General features: G+C 36.4%; 4 protein-coding genes across 10 annotated transcripts in view; 1 reads left to right on the top strand and 3 right to left on the bottom strand.

The window, feature by feature from the left end:
* Positions 1–346: 346 nt before the first annotated feature.
* On the bottom strand, positions 347–3,756 carry LOC126865305 (polypeptide N-acetylgalactosaminyltransferase 13-like). 2 transcript variants are annotated; one of them, XM_050617700.1, is made up of 11 exons: positions 3,440–3,756; positions 2,978–3,333; positions 2,697–2,806; positions 2,441–2,621; positions 2,204–2,373; positions 1,961–2,128; positions 1,759–1,858; positions 1,287–1,696; positions 1,076–1,218; positions 715–981; positions 347–639 (listed from the first exon to the last, which is right to left on the bottom strand). In XM_050617700.1, the coding sequence occupies exons 2-11, from the start codon at positions 3,112–3,114 to the stop codon at positions 511–513; spliced, it is 1,815 nt and encodes a 604-aa protein (XP_050473657.1). In that variant the 5' UTR covers positions 3,115–3,333; positions 3,440–3,756; the 3' UTR covers positions 347–510. The 2 variants fall into 2 exon arrangements, with proteins under 2 accessions (XP_050473657.1, XP_050473658.1); XM_050617701.1 differs by having other exon boundaries at positions 2,978–3,278.
* A 684-nt stretch (positions 3,757–4,440) lies between these two features.
* Positions 4,441–10,278, top strand: LOC126865199 (protein transport protein Sec31A). Of its 2 annotated transcripts, XM_050617428.1 has the most exons (14): positions 4,441–4,599; positions 5,082–5,294; positions 5,368–5,690; positions 5,753–5,850; positions 5,921–6,166; positions 6,249–6,542; positions 6,649–7,017; positions 7,090–7,207; positions 7,280–7,585; positions 7,664–8,868; positions 9,408–9,482; positions 9,555–9,827; positions 9,912–9,983; positions 10,065–10,278. In XM_050617428.1, the coding sequence occupies exons 2-14, from the start codon at positions 5,092–5,094 to the stop codon at positions 10,251–10,253; spliced, it is 3,771 nt and encodes a 1,256-aa protein (XP_050473385.1). In that variant the 5' UTR covers positions 4,441–4,599; positions 5,082–5,091; the 3' UTR covers positions 10,254–10,278. The 2 variants fall into 2 exon arrangements, with proteins under 2 accessions (XP_050473385.1, XP_050473386.1); XM_050617429.1 differs by lacking the exons at positions 9,408–9,482; positions 9,555–9,827; positions 9,912–9,983; positions 10,065–10,278 and adding an exon at positions 9,003–9,401.
* A 452-nt stretch (positions 10,279–10,730) lies between these two features.
* Positions 10,731–13,305, bottom strand: LOC126865201 (integrator complex subunit 10). 3 transcript variants are annotated; one of them, XM_050617431.1, is made up of 8 exons: positions 13,134–13,305; positions 12,850–12,917; positions 12,531–12,774; positions 11,950–12,457; positions 11,563–11,879; positions 11,319–11,483; positions 10,989–11,247; positions 10,731–10,912 (listed from the first exon to the last, which is right to left on the bottom strand). In XM_050617431.1, exons 1-8 carry the CDS (start codon positions 13,287–13,289, stop codon positions 10,746–10,748), a joined length of 1,884 nt encoding a protein of 627 aa, XP_050473388.1. In that variant the 5' UTR covers positions 13,290–13,305; the 3' UTR covers positions 10,731–10,745. The 3 variants fall into 3 exon arrangements, with proteins under 3 accessions (XP_050473388.1, XP_050473389.1, XP_050473390.1); XM_050617432.1 differs by lacking the exon at positions 12,850–12,917 and having other exon boundaries at positions 13,134–13,282; XM_050617433.1 differs by lacking the exon at positions 13,134–13,305 and having other exon boundaries at positions 12,531–12,767.
* Positions 13,254–19,722, bottom strand: part of LOC126865202 (uncharacterized) — a 36,927-nt gene continuing 30,458 nt past the window's right edge. For 2 of the 3 annotated variants that reach the window (XM_050617437.1, XM_050617439.1), the window contains one exon: positions 14,168–14,819. The gene's annotated coding sequence lies outside the window, so the exon portion shown is untranslated. The other variant, XM_050617435.1, reaches the window with a different exon arrangement.

The raw sequence follows: 19,722 nt of genomic DNA, 5'->3' as shown, positions 1-19,722 counted from the left end.
AAATTTGATAAATTTGCGATATTTGTGGGACCACTTATCCATGTAAATAGGTACTTTCCGTCTAGATACATTTGATACCGTAAATGCAAAATTCGCGTAATCTCGAGAACAACGCAACCTTGATAAGATCGACGATAAAGATGATTCGTCGCGTGTAGCCTTAGTGGTTCGATGAATCACCTACTACGGACAGCATCTTCTCCGGAATTGACAATGACGTATTACCTACTTGAGAAACTTCTATATTAGCCTGGCAAAAACGTGTGCGACACACGTTTAATCAAGATGACGCCAAAGTTCATAAATCGAATGCATCGAATAGTTCCTTTTTATAAATATTGACAACTTTTATAAAAGAGCCAGCCATACATTTATTTACAAATATTTCCTGTAGAAATAGCCGCAAGTATATGAAAGTAAAAATTCGTAAATTAAATTTCCATTAGAAATAATTTGTACGAATGTATCGTGTTTTGAGATAGCGTTCGATATAAGAAAATACCGATGTTATTATTTCCAAGGAATTGATTCCAATAACCATTTCTGATCGATGTTTTTTGTACAAGCTGCTATCACAGGACCCTCGTCGTTCTTTGATTGCAAACACATTCCGGAAGATACGTGCACGAAAGTCTTCGACTAAAAAGGACAAAATAAAAATTCAGAATTTATCCAAAGCTTATAAACGAATACAGGTAAAAATTCGAAACACACTTGTTCGTCATATCGCCATTTTTGTCTATCGTGACCGCTACACGCCATTATCTTAACCTTTGGTGTCTTGTGCTGGGTGTCATGGTCGGGTGCATCCAAGCAGACGCTCTCATCGGTCATTATAATTCCATCCGTCGTCATCACAAACATTTGACTAAGTATTGGTCGTGGAAGGCACGTTTCAAGGACTGCATATCCCGAGGGTTGAGAATACGTCCCTTTCGCGGTTGGTCGCATAATGCATTTGTTCGATGAAATATGCAGAATCTGAAATATATCGTAATCAAAATACATGAATAGTTATTACGATGATTTAACGTTTAAGCTTTTTATTTAATAATAATTTTAAATTTAGATCTACCCGTCCAAAGAAACGGTCGTCTTTCGGAAAGAAGTGTTCTGGCCATATATTATTCAAATACCACTCGAAGTTCTTACATTGTAGCCTCTTACGTAATTCCAATCTACCTCGAACTGGTTGTTTGTCTCTTAATCTAGCTGCCTCTGAAAGGAGACGTACAGTGAGCGCTTAATTCATTTGTGAAACAATCTTTTAAAGAAAGTTTAATTACCTGTATTAAATTTAAAATAAAATTCTGCCCATTCGTCCATCCAAACCAAGGCTACTCTAGCGAGATTCCCATATAGAATCTCCCCGACACCGCCTGGGAACGTATACGGTGAGGATTTTCGAAAGAGATGCCCCACGTGAGAGCAGGGAGCGATCTCGATGCTACCGCCGCATTGCCATACTCGAAAAGATAATTCCAAATTTTCACCGCCCCAAATTTTCATTTGATCGTCGTAACTCCCTAGTTCAAAAAAGTAATTTCGATTCATAGAGAACAATCCTCCAGCCATGGCGGGTGTTCTGAACGGTTCGACGATATTTTCACGCCTCTCTTTCAACAATCGACCGTTTAACGTTAGCCAGCGAAAATGCAAATCCCAGTTAAATGCACCCCAGTGTAACTCGAAAGACCTGCGATATTGTATTGTTATTTATTTAATTGTCAAAAGATGGTGAACATAATTATATCTCACCGTGTATAACTGAAAGTATCGTCATTTATTATATCGATAACAGGTGATACTACCCTAGTTCTATTCTTAGCAACCGCTTCAAGTAAGGGTTCCAACCATCCTAAAACATATTGATGTAAACGTCGTAATAAAAAATATATCGTTTTATCGTGTATGTAATGCTGTATTTATCATAAAAATATTAACAAAAGAGCTTACCTACCAACCGTGCATTCGCAATGTGCATCAAGGAATGTGAGGACTTCCCCTTTAGCTTTGTTGGCACCTAGAAGCCTCGCATTCACTAATCCTATACGTTTCCTGGAACGAAGAACCTTAGCGGAAACTTTTAAATTCTTTACATGTTCATCTAACGCGTCCTTCAAAAAATCTAACAAACAAGAAATTTGTTTTTTAAAGCATGTACAAAGAGAGAGAGTATTAATAAAAGATATTATTTGTTTACCTCTGTCACTATTGTCATCAACGAGAATAATTTCTTCTAACAAATGCCTTGGCGATCTATTAATTACGCTATATACAGTCCTGAGTAACGTACTCCAAGCTTCGTTATGGAAGACGATAATTATCGACGTTTTCGGTAAGTTACCTACGTTCATATATCGTGTTATGCACCTGCAATCGGTAAATTACCTACTGCTGATATGTTATAGATAAGCTAAATGTCCAATAAACACATTACCCTTTTCTTCTAACATCTGGTAGAGATCGATTCAATGGTATTCTATCACTAGCCATCAAATTAAATCGATTGATTTGAAAAAGCTGCTGCATTTTATAAAAGTCTTTCGCCGGTACAAGAACCGGATTGCCATTCTTTCCCTCAAATGGCCGTGGATCAAACATATTTTTGTTAATGAGATCTATTAATGAAAAATAGAAGATACAACTGAATTCATTGCTATTAAGTGCGAATTATTACGTATTTCGTAATTTACCTTTCGTAATATTCGGAGCTTTCATTGGATCCACAGAATCTCCAATATAATGTCCTACTACTACATGTACTCCTTTACGATCTATGTAATCTCTTTGATTGTCTAAGAGCCTGGGAATGAAAAGAAGGTGCAGAACGAAATTACAGTATTGAAATTGGTAAATTCATCTACAGTGATTAATATTCTATTGCAATTATTTCTCGAAAAGAAACAATAATGTTCCTTTTTAATGATATTTTCAAGAATTTTAATTACGAATTTTCATTTTCGTAATCACTTACCGAAGTGAAACGTAATCGTTAGGAGAATCTTCGTCCTCTCGCCTTTTCCATGACCAAACGAAGAATATTCCCATCAAAAGAGCAATCGAGAGAATGATCGACCACGCGCGACAAGACTTTCTCAGTCGTGGCCACATCGTGATCCTCGTTGAGAGAACGCTAAACTTAACTAATTTTGACAATAACTACACATCTATCTCATTATGGAATAGTTAACTGTTATCGTTGAAGCCGCACTTCCGTTATAACATACTTTTCATCGCGGGTCATCGTGAAAAGTAATTACGATGTCTACCTTGAACTGGAGAACATTACGAAAGTCTCGATAAATGTTCGTGCTATTATTTAAGTAATTTCTATAAAGAAAAGTTCCATTTACTTTATCATTACGCAAATTACAATGAAAGTGAAAATAAGAAGAAAATACAGTCTTCAAGGTTTGTAATCAATTTTATAGTTTACCTGAATTCGAATCAAAAACGCATCACGAGTTTTAGCGGTGGAGTACACGGAATGCGCTGAAATGATTTCAGACATGTGTACATATGTATGTACCTCACAAATACGTATATGACATCGAGAAGATGATTCCTGTCGTTATTTCTATACGATAAACACTATTTTTTCATGAAATAAAAAATTATCTCACTGTCAATGGGTACTATTAGGATTCTATTGAATTAAAATAGCGCACAGAAATTTATATTGCATGCATACTGCCACAGATTCGACGACTGGAATGAATTCCAAGGAGCTAGGACGCTATGAATAACGCAGTGTTGTATCAAAACACTTTGTAACCCCACATCTTCAATTAAACACGTTTAAAAGAAAAAAATAATTTAAAAAAAGAAAAGTACAATGTGAATGACGGATTTTGTATTTTATATCTGTAAGCAGAGTTACGTCTATTGGATGTATTACTTATTTCTTATGCAAAAATTGTGTATTATATAAATTATATGTACGTTCAATTTCATATACAATGTATCTCTTCATATATTTTATATTTCCGATCATAAATTGATGGTTTATACAATTTGGGAAATACAAATAAGCTTAAAAAGACTAAATGTCAAATAAAACTACGTATGTAGATTTGTTAATTATTAATTCTTAGGTTAAATGCCAATTAAGAAGACAGTAACGAGGATGAAAGGGGATGATAATAAATAAATTACAATTATAATATTAAATACATTGTATACATATATGATATTTGCTTAAATTTTTCAAATTGTCAATGCGATAAATATATACATTTAAGGAAATCTCGTACGGTCTACTCGAATGAACTGTTCCATCTAGAATGAGAATTCATTAGATTTTTTTCGTACTTGTGTACAATCATAGATTGCAATTACATTAGGATTATTATGAAAGAACACATAATCTAGAATATTCTACGTGGAATAAATGTCTGTCTATTTCTCCTCTATTATACTCGATGGAAGTGAAAAAGAGCAAACTGTATGTTTATCACGAATACCAAAGAGGTCAGCACCATTCTGAACGTATGGTTCGCCACGTTGGAAGAAGTTGACGGGTGATTGCTACTTGTTTGACGTTAGGGATTTATTTCTGTAAAATACACTTAATTACTGTTAATTTGATATATTAAGGTGAGAAAATATTATTTAAATAAATTATATATTCCCTGTTCCGTCTGAAATTAAAAATTAACTGTAGAACATTAATGTACACGTGCTGCAATTTAATAGTAGTAGGGCGCTGAACCGACGAATCGAATATAATGCATTTACAGTATTATTATTTATGCTTATAAAATTTGCATTACAATAGTATAATTAATTCAGAGCGTATGTTATCAATAACTCATTCACATGATTTTGCTGAAAGTAAAATCTTGAGAAAATATATGATTTTTCTTAAATAAATTTTCTCTTAAATGTTTCTATTAGTGTTTTTATATAAATTTATTTACTTAAGATTTAAATAATTTCATATCGAAGTACAATTAAGTAAATATATATCTATGTTGCACTACAATATATCGCTGTGTATTATTTTCTAGTTCTACATAGAAGATTTACTGAAATACCATTTATATATAGGTAATAAATATAAATAATTTATTTCTTAGGGACCCAAGGATGAAGATTAAGGAGTTACTCAAGACTGTCAATGTAGCATGGTCACCACCGGCTCAGCATCCTATATTATTGGCTGCAGGAACTGCAGCCCAACAACTTGATGCAAGTTTTAACACATCTGCCAGCTTGGACTTATATTCCTTAAACTTACAACAACCTGGATATGATTTGGAGCTTAAGATCAGTGTTGCAAGTGACCATAGGTTGGAGATAAATTATATTTGCACTTGTATATCAGATAGTTGACAATACTTCATAAATTTATAAAAATTTTAGATTTCATAAAATAATATGGGGTTCATATGGTAATAATCCAGCTGGTATAATTGTCGGAGGCTGTGATTATGGCATTATAAAGATTTATTCAGCTGCTAAAATGTTAGCTAATGATAATAATTACTTGATAAGTAAAACGGACAGACATACAGGTCCAGTTAGAGCACTTGATTTTAATCCCTTTCAAGCAAATTTGTTAGCAACTGGTGCAACAGAAAATGAAATTTATATATGGGATATTGTTAACACAAATTCTCCCATGACTCCTGGAGTCAGGAGTCAACCACTAGAAGATGTCCAACATATTGCTTGGAACAAGCAAGGTATCTCATAATGTTTAATCTGCTAATGTATTTATATCTTTAATTTTTACTTTTTCTTACAGTGCAACATATCCTTGCTTCCACGTTTTCACAACGATGTACTATATGGGATTTGAGAAAAAATGAGCCAATTATCAACTTAACAGATACAAATACAAAGGTAATTTTACTTACGCTATATTTTGTAATACTCGTAATATCATCATTTGTACATTTATATATACATATAGGTAAGATGGAAAGTAGTTCAGTGGCATCCAGATGTTGCAACACAGTTGTGCTTGGCATCAGAAGATGATCAGGCTCCTATAATTGAATTATGGGATTTGAGATTTGCAACATCACCCTTGAAAACATTCCAAAATCACCAACGTGGTGTCCTATCAATTGCATGGAATCCACATGATTCCGATTTACTCTTAAGTTGTGCCAAAGATAATAGGATATTGTGTTGGAATCCTAACTCAGATGCACCAGTAAGTCTAACAGGAGTATGTTTACGAATACATGTATATAATTTATTTCTTATTTATATATGTATATTTCTTTATCGTACAGAATGGTGAAGTAATTTGTGAATTAGCACAAACAAATCAGTGGATTTTTGATGTCTCATGGTGTCCAAGACATCCTGGGTTAGTTGTGGGATCTAGCTTTGATGGGCATGCTGCAGTTTACTCTTTATTGGGAGGACAACAACGAATGTCAGCAGAAACATCTAACAAAATTGTAGATTCTTTCCCTGGAATGGATCCTTTCACGCATGCACCACCTCCTGTACAGACAGAACCAGCAGTCACCTTGACAAAGGCTCCAAAATGGTTAAAAAGACCATTTGGAGCATCCTTTGGTGTAAGCATCTGTTTTTAAAATATGTAATATTTATCGATTTTTTCATATCATTTTTTTATATCATAGTTTTAAATTTCTATTATAAGAATCATGAACTTTTTTTTAGTTTGGTGGTAAATTGATAATATTTGAAAATGGACCTGTAGATCCTAATTTACCTCCAAATTCAAATAAAAGAGTGATAATATCACAAGTGGTTACACAACCAGAATTAATTCAACGTTCAAATGAGTTGGAGGAAGTTCTTAAAACTGAGCAATATAGTGATTATTGCAAAGGGAAAGTTGATAATACTACTGATATATATAGAAAAAAGATATGGAATTGTGTGGGAGCATATTTTAGTGAAAATGTGACAAAGAATATATTGAATTTACTTGGTTATAACATAGAAACAATGAATAATAAATTAAATCAATTCGTTTCACAAGAAGATGTTAATAGTATTACAGAAGGAGTTGGTAACTTGAATAATGTAAGTTTAATTTTATATTACTTGAAGAATTTTCACAGTATTATTACATAACAGATACTATTCTTCATTTAGGTACTTAATGGAAACATTATTGATGGAAGCATGGTGTTCGATGCTATTGCACAAGAATCTAAGAAAACATTATTAACTGCTGCAAAAAATAAAAACATTCAAATAAATGTGTCAGATGGTAATTTTATAGTTACATATAAGGAACTTCGTTTCCTAAATTTTCATTACATTAGATGACGTAATTTTACAGATGAGGATGGGCTTATAACTCAAGCAATCCTCTTAGGAAATATAGAAGCTGCTGTATCATTGTGCTTTGCAAATAAAAGGTACGCAGATGCGGTCATTCTTTCAATGGCTGCTGGACCTGATTTGTTAGCACGTACCCAGTACAGATACTTTTCAGAACATTCTGGAGCTCTCAATTCTCTTATCAATTCATTAGTTAGTGAAAATTGGGCTGATGTTGTTAACAATGCTGATATAAATTGTTGGAAAGAAGTGTTGATTGGAATATTTATTCATTCCAATCCACAAGAACGATCTGCTTTGTGCGGTATGTATTGTATTATAATGCAGGCGTTGTGACAACTTAAGATATATAATACTCAATTCTGTCCCTTTGATTTCATAGACATGCTTGGAGATCGTTTAGCATCATCTGACGATGTAACACTCAAAGAACAAGCTCAAATTTGTTATATTTGTTCTGGTAATTTGAATAAAATGGTTGAATCTTCCAATGTTGAAATTCAGGAAATAGTAGAACTAGTAGTTATAATGCAGAAAGCATTAGAAACGCAAAATATTAGGGACGTACCAATAGAAGGAAAAATTGCCAACGTTTTGTCTCGTTATGCTGACATGTTAGCGGCCGAAGGAGATCTCGATTCTGCACTAAATTATTTGGGAAATAGTCAAGATGAAAAAGTCGTAATGTTAAAAGATCGCTTGATGCGAGCTTTAGGTTATATTGAAGAATCGAAAGTCGTGCCAAAAGCACCAGCAATGCAAGCTTATTACGATCGAACCAGAAGATCTGTAACTGGCATACAAGGTGTACAAAATCCACTGTCTACTGGATCAACAAGACTCTTTTTCGATTCAAACATTGCTGCTCCAACGAAACAATCTTTCGCACCTCCCCCAAATCAATTCAGTACTCAACAGCAACAACAAATGTTTGGAATATCTCCGCTTCAACCACATGTACAATCAATGCAACCTGTACCATCTCTGCAACCTATGCCACCTATGCCACCTATACCATCTATGCAACCTATGCCACCTATACCATCTATGCCATATGATCAAATATCTCATTCTTACACTTCAACATCCGTTCCTCAATCACTTCCACCACCACCTCCTTCAAGTGCATCAAGCGGAATCGGATCTCGACCACCTAGCGCCGGACCGCCAGCGAGATCAAAATATATAATAGATCCGTCTGTTAAATCTACTTCAACATACGGACAAACTGGTTTTCCTCAACAAACATCGTCGTATCAACAAATTCCTCCAGTATCAGGCTATTCTTCATCAAATATGTATCAACCAGAAGTTCCTATGCCGACGAACACATACTCCGGACAAAGTCTCGTATCAAATGTTAAAGAAACTGGAACTTTTAAGCCAGTTCAACTTAATGTATTATCGCCACTGCAAAATCCACCTCAAAGTCAAATGTATGAACCAATTAGAATGCAACCAATTCAGCAGACTCAAATGTATGGAAGCGAAAATCAGCCACCAATGGATCGCTCAAACATCTATCAAGCACCGGTACAGCCTGCTGGATGGAATGATCCACCTGCTGCAAAGCCCTCTAGGATACAGGTAAATAGCTTTGTATCTTTTTCATGCAAGTGCGCCAGAAAAATAGTGAGTAATTAGTTATTATGTATAACGTTATCCTTATTATATATATATATATACATATATATATGTATACATACATTTAAATAATATAGCCAGTACTAGCATTATGCAACAAAAAAGAAATGTCTGCGGATCATGCTGGTACCAGGAAGTGGAAAGCAATATATTCGAAGAATATGAATATTAAGGTAGACACCTAAAAAAGATTGAGTGTTGTTTATACTGTTTCATCATTGCTATTTCTTTTTAAGCAAAATATGTTTATTCCCCTTAAGTATCTCTTAAATTCGATTTAGTAAATTGCGAATAACAATTTCCTGTGACTCTATATTAACTAATGTGACAGTGTGAAATACAAGGACGTTTCCAACTGCTTTATACAAACATTGTAGTCGTGGGATATTACATTTTACGATACATGCGTACCATTTTGTTATTGCAGTTAGTATATGAAGGAATTTCTTTCTAAATATATCATAATATTACATTTTCTGCAGTCAAAACAAGATTATCAGCCACAAAACCCGATTTTACATCCATTAAGAGGAACCCAACCGCAACCCGAACCAAATGTAAGGATCATAATAAAAGTTTCTGTTAACTAATAAAATATCATTATTTTCTACCTCTTTTTTCTACTCTAGGTATTGCAACACGACAAATTTTATCCGGATACGCAAGCATCTTTCAACCCGCAACAATATCATCAGAATATTCTAAATCAATCCAATATCAGTCAGAATATTCCAAATATGGCTGCTCAATATGCCAAACCAATGGAACCTACACCACCGGTCGCAATTGCCAGAACACCGGAACCGGAAAAGCCAAAAGCACCGATTCCAGAACAGCATATGCACTTAAAAACAGTATTCGATGAATTAAAAAATCAGTGCTTTGAAAACGCCAAGAATCCAGTAAGATGATTCTTCGTATTTATAAGAATAATATATTTTATTATATTACAGTCAAAACTACCAATATTTTTCATTTTTTTTCAGCAAATTAAACGCAAAATAGCAGATGTATCCAGAAAACTCGAAGTTTTATACGATTGCCTTAGAGAGAATAAGGTATGCATATCTCTTTGCACTTTGCTACTATCGATTTAAAAAAAAAGGAAAAATATATTTATTGTGTACATCTTATTATAGCTGTCACAGAATTCTTTACAAGGATTACATCAAATATCACAGATGATACAAAGTGGAAACTATACTGGGGGTTTAGATCTTCATACACAATTAGTTTCAGGTCCAGATTTTAGCCAGATAGCTTCTTTCATGCCGGGTATTAAAGTATTATTCCTAATCGCTCTTCAATTGAATGTCTATATTAGATAGAATGCAATATATAAAACCTGGAATATTTACGCCTATTCATTTTTATAATTTGTAATTTGTATAATCCTTAACAGCCTTATTAATTTAGCTGCCTAATTAATAAGATATTTACGTTTTATTAATTTTCCATATTATTCAGTATAGTACGGATAGTCACAAGTATTTGTATATAAACTTTATGACTCAATTGTATCATCAACAAAATCATAATGTTTATATATTTACATTTAAAGGTGGCTTGTTGGGATTAGATAAGGTATCATTATTCCGGTACAATTGAAAGTACTCATTACCTAAGACGCATGTAAAAACTAGAACAGATATTCAGATATTGTTAATAAAATTTTGTTTCTTTTAACATAATATAATATGTACATAAAATATTAAAGTTGGCTTAAGAAAATCGTGTGTATATTTCAAAATAAAAAATCATATAATGATTTCATTAAAATTATGTATTAAATTAATTAATGAAAGTAAGGTTAAATTGATTTATTGAATAATTAAACTGTGTAATATGGCTGTTTTTTCATTGATAATAAACTTTTGTAACAATTCATCTAACGGATCGATGCCATCTCGAGCTGCTTGTCGGCGCATTGCTTGTTTTACTTCTTCGCGGACTCCTTTATCTGCTCCACGAGTAGTAATACGTCGATCTATGAAATATTTTTATATAGTCATATTATAGATAAAAATAAAGATATGTATGGTGTAATTTATAAAATAACTTACTTTGTAGAATCCCTGATCCAGTAGCTATATCTAAAGATACACCACCTCCATGTTCTGTCCATAGATATGTTAACTCTTCTAAAATATCTACACATATAATATAAGCCTGAAATAATGGGTAAGAAAAAGTTCCACGATTAATAATCCTTTCCGTAATTGTGGATAAAGCACTAGCTTCCTGCGGCCAATCAATTTGCATTAGAACTAATGCATGTCCTATAGCTAAATCCCCAACAGCACCAGGTATAGAGAAATTTTCCTATCGTACAGTACGTATTGTAAATATAATAACAGAATGAAAAACGTTTTTAATCATAACATTATAATTACCTTTATTGCTAGAAGCAATAATCTGCAACAATACTGTATAACAGGAAAACGTGCAAGCGTCAAATAATGTAAGTGTCTTCCACATGGAACAGTTAAATTGTGAGATACCTTACTGCAAACCGAAGGTAATGCAGTAACTACTAAAACTATATACTCTAACATTGCCTAGAAAAAGAAATATGATGTATTTTGGCATATTTTTAAGTACAAGTAAAGTATAAAAATATGAAAATACATAGCGTACCTTATAATCTTTCAAGAAGAAACATGTACTTGCTAAACGAAGGTGAACAGATAAACTAGCTGGTTCTTGAGATAATCTTGGTAACACTTCATGGTGTAAACCCTTATACATAGCTAAATCTGTTAAAAAAGAATTTAGCCACGAGTCTAATCGGAGTTGTTGACTTAGTTTCCCGATTTCTCTTTGTAAATAATCACTACTATGTAACAAGTCCCATAACTTCACGTTTAATGCCAATCCATTACCGCTGTAATCACCATCGCTAGTTATTACGATTCCTCCGTTATCTTCCCTTTTCCGTTTCTTCAATTTGGGTTCTAATTATAACAAAAATAATGAAATTATAGATTAAAGTAAAGTTACAGATTATTACATGTTACACTTCACCTGTGGGTGAATGTACGCATTCTGCGAATGCTTCTACCAAACAATACATGGTTTCATCATTATTAATCAGTGCAGTATGTTCATTTAATATTCTTAATAATACTGCAACAGTACACATTAATAGCTGTCTAGCCACCATTTCCTCGCATAAATTAGCAGAATGTGTAACAGCATATTGGTGCAATCTTTCGCAATATGCTTCTCTGTTCCAAGTCATAGAAAATAAACTACTTAATTCCCATCCTAATTTTTTCCCTATTAATTCTACAACTTGAAACAGTCTATCCCAGGGCTGTTGAATCTGATTATCTTGCGGCTGCTGTATGTATGTCAAATAAAATTCTATTGCTTTACAAAGTAATCTCAAGCTAAGCCTCGGATTTAATACTACCGGCGCAGTACCAAGGAGAGGTAGTGCGTCACAGGTTAATAATTTTCTGTATCCGTTTACCGCACATCCTGGATGACTGTGTTTCTCCGCGGTAAGAAGAGTTTCTACTAAACGTGGCTAAAAATGTAACAGATTAAGAACTAAAACAGCAGATACAAATATTAGAAACACGTTAACTAAAGATACTTACTCCATGAGTGGCAATTGTTTGAGGAAATCTACGCAGTAAAAGAAGTAATAATTTACAGTGCTCCATTGTATCTTCGCTATGATCAGCAGTCATGACAAGCAATTTATGCTGAAGTTCTTGCGGTATATGTTGGAACATTTGGCATAAAAATTCTGCTTCGGCATCGCATTGTTCCAAACGAAGACAAGCTGTTACTGCTTCTATTTCCTTCCATATATCGCGATCGTCCGGAAAATTCTGAAATCTGTTTTTTCATTTAAACAATTGTTTACGTGCAAATGGTTCTTATAACATAATGTAATTTATTTCATAGACTTGCATTTCACTAAAACATTTTGCTGCTTCCTTCACATTTTTTGAAAGCTTTTCGATCCGATAGGCTTCGAACTATTGAACACACAGCACAATTTATTATTGATAAGTTATTTGCTTATTATATAGTAGATGTTAAAAAGATATCAATAATTTAATTCCATGACATAATTTGTAAAATGTCATTTGAATGCATGACACATAATAAGCTATAACGCACGACACACTATATAAATTAAAACGAATTGAATACTTTTTGTATAGATGTCAATAAACATTAAGAATATTAACCTGAACTTTAGCACTGTGAGGAAACAACGATCTAGCAGTAATTAACCAGGACTTAGCTGCATAAATGTCAATTGGTAATGCATCTTTCGCACGCATAATTAAATAATCTTCTTTGGATAACTGGTTGTTATCTATACCAGATGTTTTTTCTAACATATTTTAAATTATTAAAAATTTACAGACGAAAATAATGACAACCAGTAAACATCGTTTACGACTTCGACGAGACCATAGACAGTGTATAAAATAGATCTCGCATTTAATGGAATTTTGTGTTACGTTCTGAACTGAAATACCGATCGTTAAAAAATCATTTTTGTCGCTGAAATACGCTGAATGAAATGTACGCTTTGGAGTGGTGAGTGTAGGAACTAAGAAGAAGGGATAATAGAAATAAAATCACAGATAAGATATAACAGATTTCTGTTTTATCAACTGCAAATGAAAATGATATCCGTATATTATAGCATGATAAGAAGACTTAAATTCAGTTTTGAAAATACAGCAGTAGATTTTTTAATTTACAAAATAATCATGGACATTTGTTTGTATCATACTAATGTGTTTTCAATTGAATGAGAAATATCAATCTGAATGTTTGAAACAGGTATGTTGAAATTTTTACGCAACATGGAAATTCTTTATTGACTGAAATTATCGAAGCGAAGCGAAAACAACAGTGCCAAGAAGTTTAAAAAAAATGATTGACGATTCTCGACAGAAATATAATATTGTAAATCCTGTAAGTGATAAAGGTTGTCGCTTTTCCATATACCCTAGAAGTGGTTCCATTTATAAAGATATAACAGGGGGCACTTTGAGGTGGGGAAATCCGCTTTACTCCACAACGCAGATTCTGTTGCAACTTTGGTCAAAGCCTCCTTAAGTGGTTATAGCGCTTTGGCTTTGTATCTCGCGACTTTCCGTATTCCAATGAAGTACCGGAAATAAAGTAGCATTAAATGCACCACTTTTGTTTTACGCGACAAAATAAAGTTCCTGGACGCTATTTTCTCGTTCGAAACTCCCTTAAAGATATTATATTTGTTATTACATTTTAACGGTTACGTTCGTATATTTCCACATAAATTGTTTGTGCACAAGTACGTATAAGAGAAACAATGCATTAAAGGAATTATGTGTATCTTTCATTCGTTTATGGCACACTATGAATAGCAAAGGAATGTCTAAATTTCATGCGCTCGAATCATTCCGAGCGGAGAACCACGCGGGAATGGTAAGGATATCGTATTCGTCTCCAACTAAATTTTACGTCTACGAGGTGGTTAGGGGATGCACACTCTGTGGTTGTGTTTGTTACCTTACCCTCTGTCTCGGTGCCTCTCTCCACCCCTTCAGCCACAATGGCATTAAAATTACCAAGGAAATTCAATTCCCAGTTGAAAATGTATCGCGCACGTGTAGGTCATACTCGTATAGACGATGCCGAGGGTAACGTAGGTAAAAGACAGGGACGTCGAATCATCGGGCTCCTACGAGTACACCGTACTTTTAACGCTTCAATCAATCTTATCTCTTTTTTTCTTTGTCACTTTATTCTCGGATAATTAGAAGCAATCGTATATTCATCGTGAAATCGTATTTTCAACGATCGAAATGTATTTATAGCGTATCGTTTGGAACAAAACTAACCAGAATCGAAGTTCGTTTTCTCGATCGGCAATTCTAAAAGAGAAATTTACAGATCGAGATCTATGCTAAATTTCGACGAAATACTAAAGTTATTAGAAAATTTCAAATTGTTAAATGCGAGCCAGGAACTAGACGTCCCTGTTTGAAGCGATATAGAAAAGCGTATAACACACGCACATCTGGCGTACGTACGCGAGTTCGCTGTGGATAGCTTAGGTTGGTTAGTTAGCGTGCAAGTACACGTATCAAAGGCACTCAGAATCCGAGCTTAACAAAGCCAGCTTTGGGTTTACCAACCGTGTCACGTAGTACGTGTATACCTTACCTGCTCACGCTTCGCAAAACCTAAACCTCCTGTGGCCCGTCTAACTTTGGTCTTAATGCGTCAACGGGGAGGGATAAGTTTCGTTGGGGCAATTAAAACTAATTATTCTCGTCCGTGGTGGCATCGGCTAACCGAGGGACCCTTGCGGCCCGATCGTTCGTAATTATATACCACGGAATTGGAATCTCGTTAACCGTGAATTTATAGAAAACACTTTGCAGGTCTAATTGAACGCTATTGAATTAGCCACGTTATCCAGTTGTCTCTAACTTGAACTTTTATATCAAAGCTCAATCCTATCGAACGCAATACAGAATATTTTTAAGATGTTTACGGTAATATTGAAATATCGACGACGATACCGTTCCTCTTAACAGTTAAATCATTTCTTGGTACAACAATTTACCACGAAACTTCATCAACTGTACCCTTATACATCTAATAACAGTTCCTTTTCAATTTTTAACCATTTCGTATTAGAATATTTCTTTTTAGTCACAACGTGATATTATTAAGATCAAAATATCAACAAGATTACACTTATCGCGCGTCAAGATCGCTCTCTTCTATTTGATAAAACAATCGCAATTTTGCCATTCCGTTTGAAAGGAAAACGCGCGTGTCGATGGTTGGGATCTCCGCGAGAGCACGTAACATAATAGCGACCATAAGGGTGACTGAATTTCAAATAGATTACCGTGACGCGTCCAGGTACCGGTGATGCGTTCGTATCGCAAATGCGCTGAGAGATAGCATCGCGAATCTAACACGCTCGTACGATCGTATGTACCGCTGGATGGGATGCGGCGAGGGGAGGGGAGGGGCTATCGAAAATTTTAAGCCAAATGTGCAACTAAGTAGCTACTTAGGTCCCATTTGACGCAGGGGATTGAGATCGCATTTGAATGGGAGATTTAGTCGACGGATTTTCGCCCCGAATTGAGCCATTGTGTCATTTAAACCGACCACCTGACGGTTCTTGACACGCCACCGTTTGCCTTTCTGCATTTTAAATACGCTCTTCCTCGTGTCTGCTTCTCTCATTTGTAAAACGTTTCCTAGCGAATCGCCAAGTTCTTGCAAATCGGTCCCGAACGATACCGAGCAAAAGTTACGTATAGAAGAAGGTGGTGTACCGTGTACGGTCTTCTATCGTAGACGTTCTGGCAGCTGTCTCGATTACTTTTTTCCAAGCCACGGCGTCAATATGCCCTAAAGCACAACACGACAATCTAATAGCCGATTCCACGCCCAAAAAATTAGCTCAAATGAATAAATACGATCTTGACGGACCGCTAAAGTATTGGCGTTTCTCCATCTCTGTCTGTCGCTTTATGAAAGATTTTCTTTCGTACAGATTTCGACGATCATTTTTGTCGATAATCGTCCACCTAACAAGAAAATTGTGATACGCTTCAGACGACGTGCGAATACCGAACGATTACAGCGACCTCGATAGAGATTGTAGCGAAGAAAATATTTTAACGAGGAATTTTTCGACAATACTTTACCGAGTTACGGCGGATGTTTTGGCACCCCAACGTGCAGAAATGGTCACCCCTCTTGTAATACACGGCACCCCATCTATCGAATTATTTTGATTCTGCGATAATTCAGCCCGCCTAATACGACATCCCCTCCTCTTCGAATGCGGCTAGGGGGGAAAAGGCGATTCGAGCATTTTGATGGAAATTCGAAAACACGAAGGCGCGACGATCTCTCTCAGGATTCGTGTGCAGAGATTAGTAGGATTTATCGACGACCACGATCGTACGTACGCAATGGGAAGTTACGCCTATTGAAACGCGTGTTGCATTACCATCGAAAGCTTGATCGTACCGTTTCTTGTAAATTTAAAACCAGCGTTAACCCTTTAGTAACGGTAATACGACACAATGGTTTCGACATTTTCCACGCGATATTAAAAAGTTTTTAGGAAATATAGAGATTGTGACGCGTCTATCGTGCTTATTATCGGCTTAACGCTTGGTCGCGCGTGCTTCGCACAGAAGCAATGCTTTTAACGCGATTCAGGCGATTCGTCGAATCCTCGACCCGTGACGAATCAATGGCGGATTGGTACGCTCGATTCCGATGTAGTTTTTGGAAAAGTATACAGTCGGAGAGACGCGATAATCTGTCGCGGCCGGCATTGAATTTCGGCGCGGAATTGAATTTCGTCAATTAGATTTTCGGTGTTTACGGTTGGTTAGGCCGCGTACTAGCCGACACAATAGGAGAGAGAGTACGTTTCCTGGACAGCTGTGTCGAGTGTCCGCCTCGATACGTACTCTTTCGCCACCCTCGTGGCTCCCTGGCCGTTTCTCGTATTATTATAATGTGGCCTCGGGCCTGATTTTACCGGATCACGACGCCGTGTCTAATTCATTGTCCGTCTTTGCTCCTGTCGTCAGCGATTCGATTAATTGGCGGCGAATTTGTCGAGTTCCGATCGCTCGTGAAATTTCCCCGTGACGTCGTAAACCGTTAATCGTATCCGTGAAAACTACGCGGTAACTACGATTGGAATCTCTAAATACGAATGATCGTTCGTCGAAATGTTCGCGAGAATCTTCAAGGAAAATAGTCTGTTGGATGTTTTCGGTGCGAGAAGAAGCGATTGAAATGCTTCAAAGAGCTTCGCTCGAGCGGACTCCGAGATTTGAATATTCCAGCGAGCTAATTTGCTACTGACAAAAGATGTTATTCACGTGCTCTCTTCGTCCCTCTTTCATCGAAGAGGTCTCAGGCGAAGTTTCAGGCCGCGACGGACGTCTTGGTTAATCACAACAATTGATATTCCGCTGATATCACCGCACCGAGTGACGGAGTAACGTAGTAACGAAGTAACCCGATTAAAGGGAGCTTCTTATTGGCCCGCTCTCGCTCGTTCTATTCAATCGAGTTACATGATTAGCTACGGGGCGCGGGAAGGCGAGAAAGAGGGCAGTTCCTTCCCGACGAGCCTTCGCCATCGGTGCAAACATCAGAGAAATCTACGAAAGGGAATTATCGGTGTTCTCGTTATCGGTGTTACTCTGATTAAGTACTCGTAACGCCTATTAATCTCTACCTACTGATAAGTTTATTGCAGTGGAATAAATAAAACCGTCGAATAAGATAAGAGATAGGAAGTGTCATACTTGAGTACGATCGACCAATAGGCTACTTCGTATTCTAGCAGTTTGACTAAATGGAGAGGTTCCTGGAGCACTCCTGTCATACGCGTAGGGTGGTCATCGTGGAGTTTTAGTCGGTAGGAGTCCGACACTACTCTGTTGTTACGCGATTATTAGAACAGCGGAGTGTCTATGAGGATTTCTCCACGTACAAAAAGAAAAAAAAAGTTTGACTAAATGGAGAAAAATCACAATCACTTAATATTCGTAGTAACGAACATTTACACTTTCGAATATAAAATCTATACTTTTCTTTTCTTACCCTTCCTAATAGATACAATTTAATCATCGAAGCCGCTGTCTCCTTATTGCTGCCAAAGCTTCGATTTCAAAAAGAAACGACAGAAGAGAAAGCGCGAGAACCAAGTTACAGCAGTCTGGGCAACTTCGTTCCTTCTGACAGGGATTCGTTTAGCAGAAACGTATTGGCGACTTCCGGTGACCGGAGGCAACCGGCCGGAGAATCTACGTCCGTGGACAGCCGCGTACGCACACCGGGAATCGTCAAAGCGAAATCTGGAAAACCGCATCACGCAAGGGCGTGATTACAATACGGACCGCTGATTTCCGACATTAATGACATATTTGCGACAATAATGTTCTGTGTAAACGAGTGTATTATATAATGACGAAATACGCGGTTACGTGGAAAGAGGAGATACCCGGCTGGTTGGCCGTGTTCAACCAACATCCACGAGTTGCCGGCTCTCCGCGGTCTCTGCATGTGCACGAATCGGTCGTTACGTGCCGGTCGTCGTCGTCGTGCTTCCCCGTCTGCGACTCCCGTTCTGTGTATGCATCCACCCACACACACTCCCGCCAAGCCGTTTCTTGTCGACGTGTGGGTGGAAGATACTCACGGTCGCAGGAAACAGCGTATCATGGTAATAACCGTCATCAAACGACGACCACTTAGAACCAGACCAGGTTCCTCGTGGAAAATTCGTCCTTTTGCTACTGCCCGCGGAAACCATGCCCCTTCCAACGATCATCGACGATTCGACGCTTTACTTTTTGCCCCGTTCCAGTAAATATTATTCTATTCCATATTTATAGGAATCTCTACTGGACAAGTTCCAGCGAACAGTGGAGAATCTAAAGCTTCGATGAGGCTCAACGGTGAAATCTGACCACTCGTTTTGTCGAGACGCTCAACGGTGTTCGTATTAAAAGTTTTAACGTGCTTTAAGCAACTTGAACAGTGACGAGCAATTTCAACGAAGCGTTTCTTACTTAATCGATGAGATGGCTCGTTAATTTCGTAACGGCGGTTCACGGTCGCGAGAAACACGTGTCATTGTAACAACCGTCATCGAAAACGACCATTTTTACGAAGCCGTATTCGTCGTAAAGTTAATATGTTACTTTAAACGAATCTCGAAGCTTGTGAATTCCAAGATCTGGTTCGATAAAAATTATCCTCGTACGCTAC

This window comes from Bombus huntii, chromosome 4, assembly GCF_024542735.1.
Source record: "Bombus huntii isolate Logan2020A chromosome 4, iyBomHunt1.1, whole genome shotgun sequence".
Classification (NCBI taxonomy): Eukaryota; Metazoa; Arthropoda; class Insecta; order Hymenoptera; family Apidae; genus Bombus; species Bombus huntii.
Note: the sequence above shows the minus strand (reverse complement) of the source record. Positions and strands in the feature narration are given on the sequence as shown.

Excerpts from the sequence above, each read along its gene's own strand:
- LOC126865305 (XM_050617700.1), bottom strand. The coding sequence starts at position 3,114 with ATGTGGCCACGACTGAGAAAGTCTTGTCGCGCGTGGTCGATCATTCTC. Across the intron at positions 2,374-2,440 it reads CCAGATGTTAGAAGAAAAGG|GTGCATAACACGATATATGA; the intron begins GTAATGTGTTTA and ends TACCGATTGCAG. Across the intron at positions 1,219-1,286 it reads TTATTTTAAATTTAATACAG|AGGCAGCTAGATTAAGAGAC; the intron begins GTAATTAAACTT and ends GTCTCCTTTCAG.
- LOC126865199 (XM_050617428.1), top strand. The coding sequence starts at position 5,092 with ATGAAGATTAAGGAGTTACTCAAGACTGTCAATGTAGCATGGTCACCA. Across the intron at positions 5,691-5,752 it reads TATTGCTTGGAACAAGCAAG|TGCAACATATCCTTGCTTCC; the intron begins GTATCTCATAAT and ends TTTTTCTTACAG. Across the intron at positions 9,483-9,554 it reads AACCGCAACCCGAACCAAAT|GTATTGCAACACGACAAATT; the intron begins GTAAGGATCATA and ends TTTCTACTCTAG.
- LOC126865201 (XM_050617431.1), bottom strand. The coding sequence starts at position 13,289 with ATGTTAGAAAAAACATCTGGTATAGATAACAACCAGTTATCCAAAGAA. Across the intron at positions 12,775-12,849 it reads GCAAAATGTTTTAGTGAAAT|ATTTCAGAATTTTCCGGACG; the intron begins GCAAGTCTATGA and ends ATGAAAAAACAG. Across the intron at positions 11,880-11,949 it reads ATGCGTACATTCACCCACAG|AACCCAAATTGAAGAAACGG; the intron begins GTGAAGTGTAAC and ends TGTTATAATTAG.